Here is a 13,891-nt window from a genome sequence, read left to right on the forward strand (position 1 = left end):
TCGCAAAATTGTAAGCTGTGCATTGCCTATTATATTGTTGCTTGCGCTTTTTACCCAACTCGAAGCAATTAGTAAATATGTGTCTCTCTCCAAACTAAGGAGCATTATGTTGGACCGGCTTTGGAACACCATGACCACTTTCAATATGGGTACCTACAGTACGTAAACCATAATTAAGTGATGAAAACTTTGTATCCAAAAACTCAGTTAATTAAAAAATTTGAGAATTGGGAGTAATATCTAAACATCATATAGCAATATACCAACGTGCTTCTATATTCAATTAATTTAATGAAGAAAAAAAAACTGTATTGACTACCAATTGGAGATATTTTTTTTTTTTTGGTGTGCAGCTTAATTGTATCAATGGTAAAATAGGATTGTGAAATCTTTAAAAATTGAATGAGGTTCAACTACCGATTTTGGAGATATGAATAGAACGTAAAAAAAGAAGTTTTTATTGATTTTATTAGACGATGGGCTTTGTGGGAAAATCGGGGAGGTTTAAATAGCAAATTGGTTGGGAGGTTCAAATGCCAACTTTAGAGGTATGAATAGAAGCTCCCTGGTTTCTTTTCCATATATAAGCAACTTTAAATGATTGCAGAACCTATCTTTTATCATATTATCGATCAATTGAGAGTTTTCTCACCTATCTCTGGTGAACTCTAAAATTCTTGTTTTAGGTTTATTGCTTGTAAACCTAAGATTACTTTCCTGACTTGTAAACATAGGGTTACTTTCCGACTGCGTCATCTGTTGTGAAAATTATATATTCGATTCTTATATGTTTACTATTTTTAAAATTATCGTACACATGAAAGTTTCTAGACAAGTGAGTGTATCAAATTGAAAACCAAGTTAACGAATTTCATTCACGCATAATCAAAATTGAAGTTCAAAACTGAGATCCAATATTTTATACATGCAGGACTTATGTAAAATTAGGAAAACCAAAGAAGATAGATCCAACATCGGCATAGCTTATCATTGTAAGAAGAAGGCCAACATTGTAAAAACCATATACATGCTCACAACATATGCACAACAATCACAAAAAGGATTAAGGCTTACCTTCAGCAATCACTGGCATGGATTCCATCTTATGCAGCTTCTTAACTCGATCACTGAATATGGTCTTCTGTTACTTACCAACTTGCTTCTCAATGGACAGAACAATATGCAAAACGTCGGTGGCAACAGGGACCAATTCATCTGTATATATAGGTGAATTAAACTTCAAGAAGCTTCCCATTAAAGCTATCCATATCGGTTTAGGTTTCCTAGTTAGATTCTTAATGTAACACTTCATTGTAGTCTTTCTTGCAGACTAAGAATAGGATTACTTACCTTAATGAATAGATACACTCTTCCATTAAGTTACAAGTATTGATTTACAGTTTGTATCCATGTTAAACTACGTTTGACATTTAGCTAATCATCAATTACTTTATGATGATATGTGTTAAATCCATATTTGATCTAACAAACATAAACTAAGTTAGAGACATTAGAGCGATAGATAGCTAGCTTCGAAATGAAACTGAAATTTTGAGAAATCTCCTCATCACTAAAGGTTGCTACATCCACTTGCTCTTGCATTCATACCGCAAATCTAAGCAAGAACACATTAATGACCTATCAAACCATGCATATGAAAGCCCATGGTCTTCCCTCTCTTCTACTTTAGGATTACCTAGAACTAGTCTAATGTGAACAAGAAAATAGTGTAGAAAGCTGCAAGAATGAAGAGGTCCAATCTCTTCAGAAACACAAACAAAGCTGGCTATTTCTTGCCTGATAAGATCCAACTCATAGGATATAAAAACTAACCTCATTATCAACAATTTAAAGGCATCAAATCAATCCTTGAACATTCTTTTCCAATCCCTGATAATCATGCATGAAGCCAAACTAGACTCCTTTTATTCAATCATGTCAAACCGATTGCTCTAAACAATATTCATATCACCTACGGCCTACCAGACCACAATATTATACAAATGAAAACCCTAAAAACTATGATGGAGTACGGAAGTAGAATGCGGGTAAATGTGGGTTGACGTGTATTAAAGAAGAGCAAGATGACATATAACAGTAAAGAGATGACACATAGGTAGCTTCGAAAGATATTGGGTTACAGCGGTGTTTGAGCTTTCGAGGTATCAAAAAGTTTGATAAATCAGTAACAGGGTGTAATTAACAAGTAGATAAACAATCAAAAAAAAATTTTCAAATGCATGAAAGGATAGTCAAACTGAGGAGTAATAAAACAGCACGCAGAGCAAATCAGGACTAATCAGTAATCCTAAGTAGACTCTCTTCAATGGAATCATGCTAAGCGAGTTGCCTTGAGTCATATACATGCCTAGTTTCAGTTCTGCTCTATGATCAATCTTTACCAACCAGTTCTCGTCGTCAGTCCATGTCGTGGCAATTGTACTACTTTCCATAACCAAGAAATCTATGGATAGGTTATCAGCACTACTACAAATGTGGGCAAAGGCCACACTCTCTTTAGCCACAAAGAAGTTAATCGTGGAGATTTTGCTCGGTTAGTACTTGCCATAGTAAAGATTCTGACTTTTCTGACTATAATCGTGCCTACGCAATTGTTTATCTTTTTTCCTACCACTGGGGCCCACTTTTACTGTTACGAATAGAGAACCAGGCAAGTTACCGCACCATCAGTCTTTATCTTTGCACGTGGTAACCATTCACTCTCCTTATTCTTCTTCTTCTTCTTCTTCTCATCTCTCTCTCTCTCTCTCTCTCTCTCTCTCATGTTGCAGCCATCTCCAGTCCATGGCAACAACAGCAGTACTTTTCCACTTGCTCGCTCTATCAGATTAGCAATCCGCTGCTCATTGTTAGGGCTTAAAGAGTATCGGCCATGACCTTCTATTACGGATGGTCTCTATATGTGTTTAGCTTCATCTCACTTAAATGGCGAGACTGAAATCTCATATCTGTAAGAAAGGTGCAACAAATTGGTTTTCTTTGTTAACTTTAGGGAATTGATTCTTTTCTTATGTTTGGTTGTTTCTTGATTTTGTTTTTAGGCTCTTACATGCCCCTTTTTGTAAGGCAGATCTAAATTTTGGGGTTAACCTTTGAAGGTTAGAAACTTCGAATGTAACTTTCATATTTTTCAAAAAAGATGAGTTCTTTTTATGATCACTGGATTAGGCAAAGTTGGGATAATTTAGATTAGTAACTAGGATTTCAAAATAGGTTCAACATTGTTCTTTACCTTCCCTAAAAGTGTGCTGGGTTCTTCCAGAAACATGAGAAAGGCTGGTGGGTTTTAATTAAACAATTTCAAGTCATGTTTTTATAAATTGTGTTGGGTTTGGGGTTCTGACCTTATAAGTCATGTGAATTTGTGTGGGTCTTTGGTATTTTCTTTTTGTTATCCAATAGATTTTTGCTGAAATGGTTAGCAATTTATATTTTTTCTTTTAAGACTTTTAACTTTTGTTGTTTCTATTATCTATAGATGTAAGACAGATAGTTGGAAAACAAAAGAGAAGCCTAATTGGTTTCTGTTGATGCAAGAGATGTTGCCTTGTTGGGTCTGAATTTTTGTTTGCAGAAAGGACTTGTCGTAAGGACATCACAAATCAGGGGTCATTGGATCTTACACATCATTAGAGAAGGTTGGGCAATTTGATCATTTAGAACTTGTTACTCTTTACATATATGGATTCCAACATAATCTATATAAAATAAGGCTTTTGCCCGTGGAGTTTGATACTCGTATTATCTTTATGAGTTAAAAAATCTCATATACATATGTTTGTATTTTTGCTGGTTGGCTGGGCGTGTCAATCAAATGATAACCACAGTTTATTTATATTTTTTCTTTTAGCACATAAGAGGGCCAGAGGGTGAGTTCGAGGTCATAGATGTGTAATGTATAACTCTGTTTAGCCAAATTAGAAGCATTTTGTTGAGGTGGTATGGCCTCTGATCCATTTCTTGATTTGCAGGTTTGCGGACGAGTTTATCAGTACTTAGTTGAAGTGATCAAGTTGGAAGAGTTGCAAGTAAATTACTTCATATCTTATCATGTGTGATGTTTTGTACCATACTACATTTCAATGTTATATGCTTGTTCTTGCTATGGACTTCACATGTGTATATTGCTCAATTTCACAGCTTGTGCTTGTCCAGCTAGTGTGATTTTAGACTTTGATTTTCATATGGTTTTTGGGTGTGCAAGTAAGTTTCAATTGATTTGTTATATGCTTTACAGAAGTAGATGTTCTTATCAAGCATTTTTTGGTAGTGTGGGTCTACTGGTTTTGTTGCAGATCTTATGTCATATCTAGTTTTTTATTCTTTTCTACTTTTGTAACAACATAAGTAATCTAACACCAATTTTAATATCCTTGTAGCTCAAAAATTGGGCACTTAATTTTCTAATAAGAAACATGGCTGTTCTTATCTAGCTCTATTCTTTTGGCAGTGGAAAACTAGTTCACAAGGTCCAATGACTAGCTAGGCATAAATTGACGTAAGATTTTTTTGCTCAACTTAGCTGAGTCAGATGCATTTTGTTGCCGACTTACCTTTTTATGATGACTCGTTTAGTGTTATTGTGTGCTTCAACTTAGACTAATTTACAGAAGTTGGAAACTTTATACTTAAAGTCATTTTTTTGTGAATTCCATTTATTTCTACAATTACTTCATATTATGTGGCATATGATCCATTTCCTGCCTTACAGGTTTGACTAGGAGTTTAACAAAGAAGTTGCTACTGAAGTAATCTAGCTATTTGCAAGTTTTGTAAGTACATGACTTAGTATATTTTCATGTATGATATTTTGTACAATACTTTTCAAATGTTATATGCTTGTTTTGCTTTGGACGACTTCATCTGATTAGCTTTCTTATAATGCCATTGTAAGAGCTTTGTATCTCTTACTGTATTACTTATTGACAGAGAATGAAGGTATATTTTCATACTAAAAATGTGTAATATTCATATAGGGAGTTAACCAAGTAGTAGAAAAGTTTGAAGTTGAAGGTGGTGTTATATTCATGGCAACTCCAGTTGATCTGTTGCAACTGGATTTCTGGTGCTCATATGTTTCATTGTAATTGCTATTTTATATTTGAGTAACAACTTTTTGTTTAGATATCATATTTAGAACTTCCATTTATATGCAGAATTTTCAAAAGTTGAAGTTGTCACCAGAGCTTAAGCAGAAGTTGAAGTCGTCACCGGAGCTTAACCAGAACTTGAAGTCATTTAGTAGAAATGCTCAAGTCATGATAACGAGGCCATCATATAAAGAAATCCTATATTCCTTCTTGTGAAATATTCCTTTACTTGTTCCAGTGTGTAAGTCTTTGGATTGGTGGTTTAATGAACTTCGTTGGAGTTATTTTGCTATGTATTGCTGTTTGGTATGCATTCCTTTGTGGCAGTTGATGGAAATATCAAATATGTAGTTTGCAGCTATGAAAAAAAAAAAAATTTGATCAACAGTATTTTTTTTAAAATATATTTGTTTATGAAGACACAAACAGAAAGCAAATGTGGCTTGTACTAATAAAATAAAAGAAGCCGACCACTTGCATCAGTTGTGGGACCCATCATGTCACGTTTGAAGAGTCCGTGTCTGTTTCGGCAATAGATACGGCTCTACAGGGCACGGACCGCAAAGAAAGTGGCTGCACCGTTACTGTACTCTATAGACACGCATAACCGTGGCCTTTGACCCTCATACCCACGAATCATGAACGTGCCTGTTGCTAAGAATTGTAGTAGTGCAGGCGAATCGGAAAAGTTAAAGAGCGTAGTCCACGAGTCATACAAGGACGCCATATTCTCTCATGACCCAGAAACCGACAGAGCCACAAGCATTCCTCAGATGACTGCATACACAAAGGCATCCCTCAGAAACCCCAACATAGTGGAAGTTCACACCATTATTTGGCAGACGCATTGTCCTGAACTCCTCCTGTGCCAAATCAAAAGCAAGGATTTCACCGGGATGTGAGTGTAACCAATGAAGTGCCTCATTCAAAAGAGTCCCCTGATGAATAAAGAAGGGACTGTTCTGGCCAGGATGTGGGATTGTTTTCCAAACGTGAGCTCTCAAGGAGAATATCTCCATCTCTTCTGTCCGTTCATTTCTGTCAAGCTGACAAGTCCAGGAATTCGAGTTGAGGGGCGTCGGTGGAGAATAGGAGTCTGCGACCTAAGCTAGGGTTTTCTGCTGACAAGCTGCATTAAATGAGGATCTGGCGAAGCTGATAATATGATGAAACGCCACACCGTTTGAAACGGAGGTGAATCGGAACAAGTATTTGATGGGCAGCCAAGACAAAATATTCACTATAAGATCTTCAGGTAGGTCAGTTTCCGCCATTGCAACGATGAGAGCTAAAGAAAGTGAGAGACTGACTCAGTAATCATACAAATGTGCACAAATCGAGTCGAGTCAAAAGAGCTGGCGATTAGTTTGATGTCTTGGAATTAATGATTAGTTGGTATCTCCTCCGATAATGACATGAACTCTACCTTCACCTTCTTGAGCACGATTGAACCATAGAGACTTTGAAGATCATGATGGTGTTGAAAAGTTAATCAAACATGATGCTTCACCAGTCATAACCAGATGTAACAAGATGCAAAAGAAAACAATGAAGAAAAAAATCCGGTATTTAACATCGATTATGCAATTGCGAAATTTTTAGAGGAAAGAAAGAGAAAGCAAACCGAACGTAGAAGAAGAGGACTGATAATGAAGAGGGGTGATGAGAACGATGAAGTGAAAACGAAGAAAACGGAGATAGAGGCGTCGTTGGTCCTGAAAGCCCAACTTTCGTGTATTTAAGAATTTGAAGCTGACGTGGACAAGTTAATGACCTTTAGATTTGAAATCAATGGACAATGATTAAAGTCAAGGATAACCAAGTATCAAGTCCAGCCAAAGAGAGGATCCGGCTCCATGATTGCATTAGTGTATTTTACCAAAGTCATTCAACTGATCTACCAAAATATTTTACTATTGGAAAAAGAATGAAACGACATTGCCTTGATGTTTACGCCATTGCACGAAACGAAGATGAACGAAGAGTTTCAGAGAGAGAGAGAGAGAGAGAGAGAGAGAGAAGTTGGCGTTGAAGCCCATGAAAAAGTAAATTGGCCAGAGTAAATTGAAGAATAAAAGTTTAAGGGAAAAATTTACCAACGGTGTCTGGACACTTAAGGGACTTTCAGAATGATACCTGAACTTACAAAGTTATCAATGTGATATCTGGACTCATTTTTTCGTATCAATGTCGTACCTATGACCAATTTCCGTAACGGCTCCGTGACGGAAATTGGTCGTAAGTATCACATTGATACGAAAAAATGAGTCCAGGTATCACATTGATAACTTTGTAAGTTCAGGTATCATTCTGAAAGTCCCTAAGTGTCTAGACACCGTTGGTGAATTTTTCCCAATTTTGCACGTGAGTCACTTAATGAAGACAAAATGACCGATTTACCCTCAAATTCTTTCTTTCTTTTCTTTTCTTTTTTTCTTTATTCTTCTTTCTTTCTTTCTTTCTTTCTTTCTTTCTTCCTTCTTCTTCTTTTCTGGTTTCTTCTTCCCCTTATTTGAATCATCAAGATTCAAATCATCTTGCTCGTCCGATTCCCACCGCCGCTGCGTTTCAATCCACCTTCATGCACCACAGATGTTTCTGGTTCCCCCAACTTCAAATCCTATAGCAAATTGAAATTGTGCATTGAGGCTTCACCGCACACTCCGAGTTCATCCCCGCCGCCGTCGCCAATGAATTAACCACAACAACCTCCACCACCGCACAACAACGTCATCCTCCGCTGCTTCTCGATTGGGTCTGGGGATAAGGACTGCTTCTTCCTCCACCGCTAGCGAAATCGTGGAGGCTCAAGGCCACATTCTAAGGGCCACCGGCCGGAAGGACAGCCACAGCAAGGTTTGCACCACCAAAGGCCCTAGGGATCGCAGTATCAGGCTCGTCGCCCACACCGCCATTCAATTCTACTACATGCAGGACTGGCTTGGATACGGCCAGCCTAGCAAGGTCGTCGATTGGCCGCGCAGGACACGCAGAACGTGAGCCTCAATTTCTCGATGGTGGAGGCTCCGAGTCCTTTGTTTACTAATCGGCGAGGCACAATGGTGGGTAGCAGCAGAGTGGCGAAGGTGGTGAATAAGAACAACTCAAATTTTCTACACGTGAGGATGGTGTTGAGGCCGAAGTTGTTAATCTTTGTCTGCCGAAAATTGCCTCTGATCGAAGTTGGGCTAGAGGCCGAAGTTGTCGGCTAAACCGATGAAGTTGCAGGTGAGGATGGTGTGGAGGTGGTGTTGCATGTCGAGAAGAAGGAGAGGATGGAGGGGTGTGATTGGAGCTGTGATTTGAGAGTGCAGGGCTGGCGGGGTCTGAGTTTATGATCAATGGTATATAAAAGGGGGTCGGAGGAGAGAACGAGAGTGGTGGTGGTCAAGTCATTGGCGGCGGCGGCAGGGATGAACTCGGAGTGAACGGTGAAGCCTCAATCCACAATTTCAATTTGCTATAGGATTTGAAGTTAGGGGAACCATAAACATCTGTGGTGCATGAAGGTGGATTGAGACGCAACGGCTGTGTTTGATCGGCGATCGGCGGTGGGAATCGGACGAGCAAGCTGATTTGAATCTTGATGATTCAAATCAGGGGAAGAAGGAACCAGAAAAGAAGAAGAAGAAGAAAGAAAGAAAGAAAGAAGAATAAAGAAAAAAAGAAAAAAAGAAAAGAAAAGAAAGAAAGAATTTGAGGGTAAATCGGTCATTTTGTCTTCATTAAGTGACTCACGTGCAAAATTGGGAAAAATTCACCAACGGTATTTGGACACTTAGGGACTTTCAGAATGATACCTGAACTTACAAAGTTATCAATGTGATACCTGGACTTATTTTTTCGTATCAATGTGATACCTACAGCCAATTTCCGTCACGGAGCCGTTACGGAAATTGGTCGTAGGTACAATGTTGATACGAAAAAATGAGTCTAGGTATCACATTGATAACTTTGTAATTTCTGAAAGTCCCCTAAGTGTCCAGACACTGTTGGTGAATTTTTCCCAAAGTTTAATGAGGAAGTTTCATCATGTAAGATTGGTACTTCTTGGTCCATCATGTAAATTGAAGAATAAAGATTCATCATGGAAGTTTAATAAATGTAAGAAGTGTCACCACTTACTCCTTACATTTGCTTCTCGAATCTATTTGTTTATAATGGACCAAGGAGTACCAATCTTACATGACGATTAGCTTGTTGCTACATCACAAAAATGAGTAACCAACACTCGAATGCACAGACCAACCATTTCATCAGGTTGGCTGCTGGCATCTTGTTGTGGTTGAAGAGAGCACTCACCATTGAATAATATCAATATTGTCAAACACAACCAACTTAACAGAGACTACTCAGTATTGAATCATATCAATATTGTCAAACACAACCAACTTAACGACTTGATATACATACATATAGTTTCACATACATCTCAGTATTGAATCATATCAATATTGTCAAACACAACCTACTTAACGACTTGATATACATACCTAGAGTTTCTCAAACACGTACATAATATCCAACTTAACGACTTGATATACATACCTATAGTTTCACAAACACGTACATAATATGATCGTCCAAATATCTTATAGGATGTATGGGACTATGGGCTCATACAAATATCTATAGGAAGTGAAAAGTATGGAACTTCCAACAAATATTAGGACTAGTTTAGGTCCTGTAGGATTGCTGTGATTTTTGAAAAAAAATAAACTCTTTTAAAAGCTGCTGTCAATTACCTATATTTTTCATTAAAAACCTTTTTTTTTTTTTTACCAGATATCTTATAACTCAAAAGTACAGGAAAAAGTTGATTTTGTAAAAGCGAAACAATCCCAAACTAGGTATTTTTTTTTTTTTTAGTATAAGTCGGTTGAAAACATACATACTGATACTTCAAAAACTGAAATTTAACGTCATTATCAAATATCAATAGAAGCGCATCCACTCCATCAGATCCACACCATTACTAGATCAAGAAACCACCATTCAGCTTGTTCTTGCAATCGTCTACAAAATCCAAGAAAGAACACATTCAATCCACTGTTAAAGAATCTATGAAAACCAACAAGTCAATCACCATGCAGGAAGAGTGAGAAGCTAACATAAAATTGCATCATATCTCGAGTGACTTGCATACATCAACTATCTAGAGTCTAGACTATCCCAAGTAGCCTCATCAACAAAGGCATCAAATTTATCCCTAAAACTGATTTTTTTAAGACTAGTGAAGAATTTATAGTACTTCCCAAGAACCAACTGATCATGCATCTTCCAAAAAATAAGTCAAGCCCAAAGCTGAAAATGAAACAAATTTGAAGTTTAGAGGCATGAGACCATGAAAAAGAAGTTAAAAACCAGCACTTGGATGCCCAACAGAGCGACTATTCACCAATTAATCATTTAGTTTCTATCTATATTTGATATAGCATCAAACAGCTCGTGAAGTCTACGTCTTTAATGCCTTCAGAGTTGCCACTAACTATTGTAAATACATCTATTAAGAAGCCAGCTCTTTAGTCTCTAGCAACCTCTCATAAAACCAAGGCCTCATAAACAGAAGACTGACTGTTGCACCCTATAAAACAGAGTAATTCGAAAAATTTCTGAAGAATACCCTGGCCACACAAAACCAGTCAAGCATGTCATAAGAAAAAGGTACAACACGCTCAACTGGGTTACAATGGTGTTTCAGTTTCAAAGGAATTGAAAAGTTTCATTGATCAAGAACAGGATGTGACTGAAAAGCAAACAAAAATATAATTTTCAGATGCATGAAAGCAAAGCCATAGTGAGGAGTAAACAACCTGCAGTTTTAGTCGCTCATATGAACTGACAGTTGCAAAATCATCCTGCATTTTTTACAATGAAGCAGAAACTAAAGAAATAAATAATCTTTAAAGGCATAAGAGCAGAGTGACAATGAGGAGTTAGTTGCATTTTGAGTTCTATCACTTCTACGACATTTTCCACCCCCTGATACTGATAAAGCCAAACTAGAGTCTCTTTATATTCAATCGTGTCAAAAACCAATTTCCTCTCAACAATATACATCCCAAGTTTCTGTTGTTTTCTACAGAAAATTAATAGCTTAAGCACAAACTCTCTATATGATCAGAACTAAAACAGTCAAGCCATTCTCATAATGAGATTTGTCAAGCAAGAGCAAGATGAGATATAACCTATGGGACCAAGTCAAAAAGTTGGAATATAACTGACATGCTCTGTTTGAAACTGATTCAATATACTGCAATGCAGATTATGAAATACTAATTCAGAACTCACATGCTCTGTTTCAGTTCCAAGAACAACAAAAGTACACAAATAAGAAATAAGAACTCAAACAGCTTTGCAAAGCCGTTGATATTACTCTAGAGTGCTGCTCCTCTATTTGGTCTAAAGCATTTGAGACACTACCTAAATTCCTTTGAGTCAGCCATTGGTACAAAGCAGAGTTCATGTGGATAGTTGGCCACATGAAGTGACAAAATGATACTCTAGAAAATGATCTGTTGAAAAAAGTTTATGAGCGACTCACTGCTGACTAATGTGAACTGAAACAATTTCGGTAGCTATTGCAGAAGCCCTAACAAAAGATCATTGACACTTGTATGAAACCACTCAATGCGTTTCCAGACATGCGTTCTAATGCTATATAAAATAAAGGGCCCTAAAATCAATAGGAAGAACAGAATGAAGGAAAATAAAACAGAAACAAAAACGTTAATTGCAGCCTCTTCGGTATAAGAAACAGAGGAAAAACCATAACGAATATTCAGTTATATACATATCTAATACTGTAAGAGAAATGGGAACACCAATCCTATGCTGATCAAGAGAGATACTTGAACCTTTTATGCCTTCTAAGGTTCAACGAACGACTGTACATAGATCTATTAAAGAGCCGACTCTCATCTCTAGCAACCACACCTAAACCAAGACCTCCAATTAATCCATAAGATTGACGGTTTAGATCAATGCAAAGAAACCAGCAAAATAAACTGGCTACACAGAGCCAGTCAAGCATTAAGCAACCATGGCATTAGAGAAGGGTACAAGGTACTCAACTAGTTACTTTTGACTTCCGAATGCATTGTATAAGATAAGCAGAAAATAAACAAACAGTTTCCAAACGCATGAACCAGAACCAGAGTCAAAGTGACTAACCGTCTATCGTTTGAATACAAAGACTTCAGCTTTGTGAGGCCTTCTGATGGATTTCGAGTATCTGGACCTGCTCTTTCTCTTCAACTGGATGATAACCACCAATCCAAAGTAGACTCTCTTCATATTCAATCATAGAAATCACATGACCTTCAACCATATACTGGCCAAGCTTATCGTCTCCATTATGATCAATATTTATCAACGTGATCCCGGGGCCAGATACACTCGCGGCAACTGTACTACTCTCCACAATCAAGAACTCTGCAATATATGAGTGAAAACAGTGCAACTCAAGCGGGTGGGAGAGCTTTAAGCTAAAGAGCATAGACCACGAGTCACACACGTCATATTCTTTCATGACCCAGAGATCAATAGAGTCACAAGCACCCTCCGGAATACGCGACACACACAGGCACCCTCCATAAACCCCAAGACGGCTCAAACTCTCACCATCATGGTCGAAAGTAGGCAGTGCCATTCTCCGGAACTCCTGCACAGCCAAGTCAAAAGAGACCATTTCATGCTCGTTCTGGTGATTTAGCCAATGAAGTGCATTATTCGAAAGAGTCCCTCGACTACCGAGTCTAACATCGCTGAGGGATTCAATGCTCTCCCAAAGATGAGTTCTCACTGAGAATATCCGGACCTCTTTCTCCGTTTCATGAAAGCCATCCCTGCAGGCTGCCAAAACTTTGTAGTCATCAGTGGCCGACAAGTAGCCCACACCATAAAAACTTGCGGTCACTGGTGGCAAACTTCCAGTACATGGAAAACCTGGGTCAGGTAATTGCTTGAACAATCCAATGGCTGGGTTCCAGATGTAAAACAGTTTCTCACCAAAAGAAAAAATTACAAGAAATACCAGACCATTGCAGGAACCCAGTAGCTTGATATGACAGAACCGTGGTGGTGGGAAAGGGAGACTGAGCTTTGTAACGGAGGAAGGGTCTCCAAACGACGACGTATGATCTAAGCGTAGGGATTCGAATTGAGGTCCACAGTTGTAGGGAAAGTAGTCGGTGGAGACGAGAAGTCTGCGGCTGAGGGTTTTCTGCTGACGAGCTGCTTTGAGTTGGGATTGGGCGAATTTGGGATCGGACAATATAATGGAATGCAGGCGTTTGGAAACGGAGGTGAATCGGATTAAGGACTTGAGGGGCAACCAAGTAAGGATATTCACTATAATCTCTTCCGGTAGCTCTTCTGTTTCCGCCATTGCACGAACAAGCGATGAGAGCTAAAAAGCATTGACCCCAAGAGAGTGAGACGATGTCCTTTTTATTTTTTTTCATTTTTTTTTTTAAATAATAATAATAATTTTTAAAAAAACGGTGTCAGAAATTTTTAAGTATAAGTGGGTTTTAACCACCAGGTTATGATGAGGTGGTAGAGCCTCTAAGTGTGGAACCTCCACACTCGGGTTCGAGCCCCCTCTCCTATATCTAATGGCCAATTAGTGGTGGAATTTTTCCCATAGACGTGTAGTGGATTAGTTTGGCTTCGGCTGGGATACCCTGCATGGATGTGTGTGTCGTTAACTTACTAACGCTAACACCCCCCAATAAAAAAAATAAAAAAAAAGTGTAAGTGGGTTTTGAAACCCAATA

The 13,891-nt window shown here is 38.1% G+C and overlaps 1 protein-coding gene and 1 long non-coding RNA gene across 11 annotated transcripts; one reads left to right on the forward strand and one right to left on the reverse strand.

Annotated features, from left to right (window-relative positions):
* Positions 1–2,716: 2,716 nt before the first annotated feature.
* On the forward strand, positions 2,717–5,424 carry LOC112190072. 7 transcript variants are annotated; one of them, XR_005806364.1, is made up of 5 exons: positions 2,717–3,119; positions 3,500–3,659; positions 3,993–4,793; positions 4,998–5,104; positions 5,178–5,424. It is a non-coding gene; the product is annotated as an uncharacterized LOC112190072 (long non-coding RNA). The 7 variants fall into 7 exon arrangements; XR_005806362.1 differs by having other exon boundaries at positions 2,718–3,119; positions 4,998–5,086; XR_005806365.1 differs by lacking the exon at positions 4,998–5,104 and having other exon boundaries at positions 2,719–3,119; positions 3,993–4,519; positions 4,733–4,793.
* A 185-nt stretch (positions 5,425–5,609) lies between these two features.
* LOC112187379 (F-box protein CPR1) lies at positions 5,610–13,551 on the reverse strand. 4 transcript variants are annotated; one of them, XR_002931072.2, is made up of 3 exons: positions 12,285–13,551; positions 10,925–10,969; positions 9,819–10,127 (listed from the first exon to the last, which is right to left on the reverse strand). XR_002931072.2 is itself a non-coding variant. In XM_040514432.1 (2 exons), exon 1 carries the CDS (start codon positions 13,498–13,500, stop codon positions 12,310–12,312), a length of 1,191 nt encoding a protein of 396 aa, XP_040370366.1. In that variant the 5' UTR covers positions 13,501–13,551; the 3' UTR covers positions 5,610–6,399; positions 12,285–12,309. The 4 variants fall into 4 exon arrangements, 3 of the variants coding, with proteins under 3 accessions (XP_040370366.1, XP_024181912.1, XP_040370365.1); XM_040514432.1 differs by lacking the exons at positions 9,819–10,127; positions 10,925–10,969 and adding an exon at positions 5,610–6,399; XM_024326144.2 differs by lacking the exon at positions 10,925–10,969.
* Between the last annotated feature and the right edge of the window lie 340 nt (positions 13,552–13,891).

This window comes from Rosa chinensis, chromosome 2 (genome assembly GCF_002994745.2).
Source record: "Rosa chinensis cultivar Old Blush chromosome 2, RchiOBHm-V2, whole genome shotgun sequence".
Taxonomy (NCBI): Eukaryota; Viridiplantae; Streptophyta; class Magnoliopsida; order Rosales; family Rosaceae; genus Rosa; species Rosa chinensis.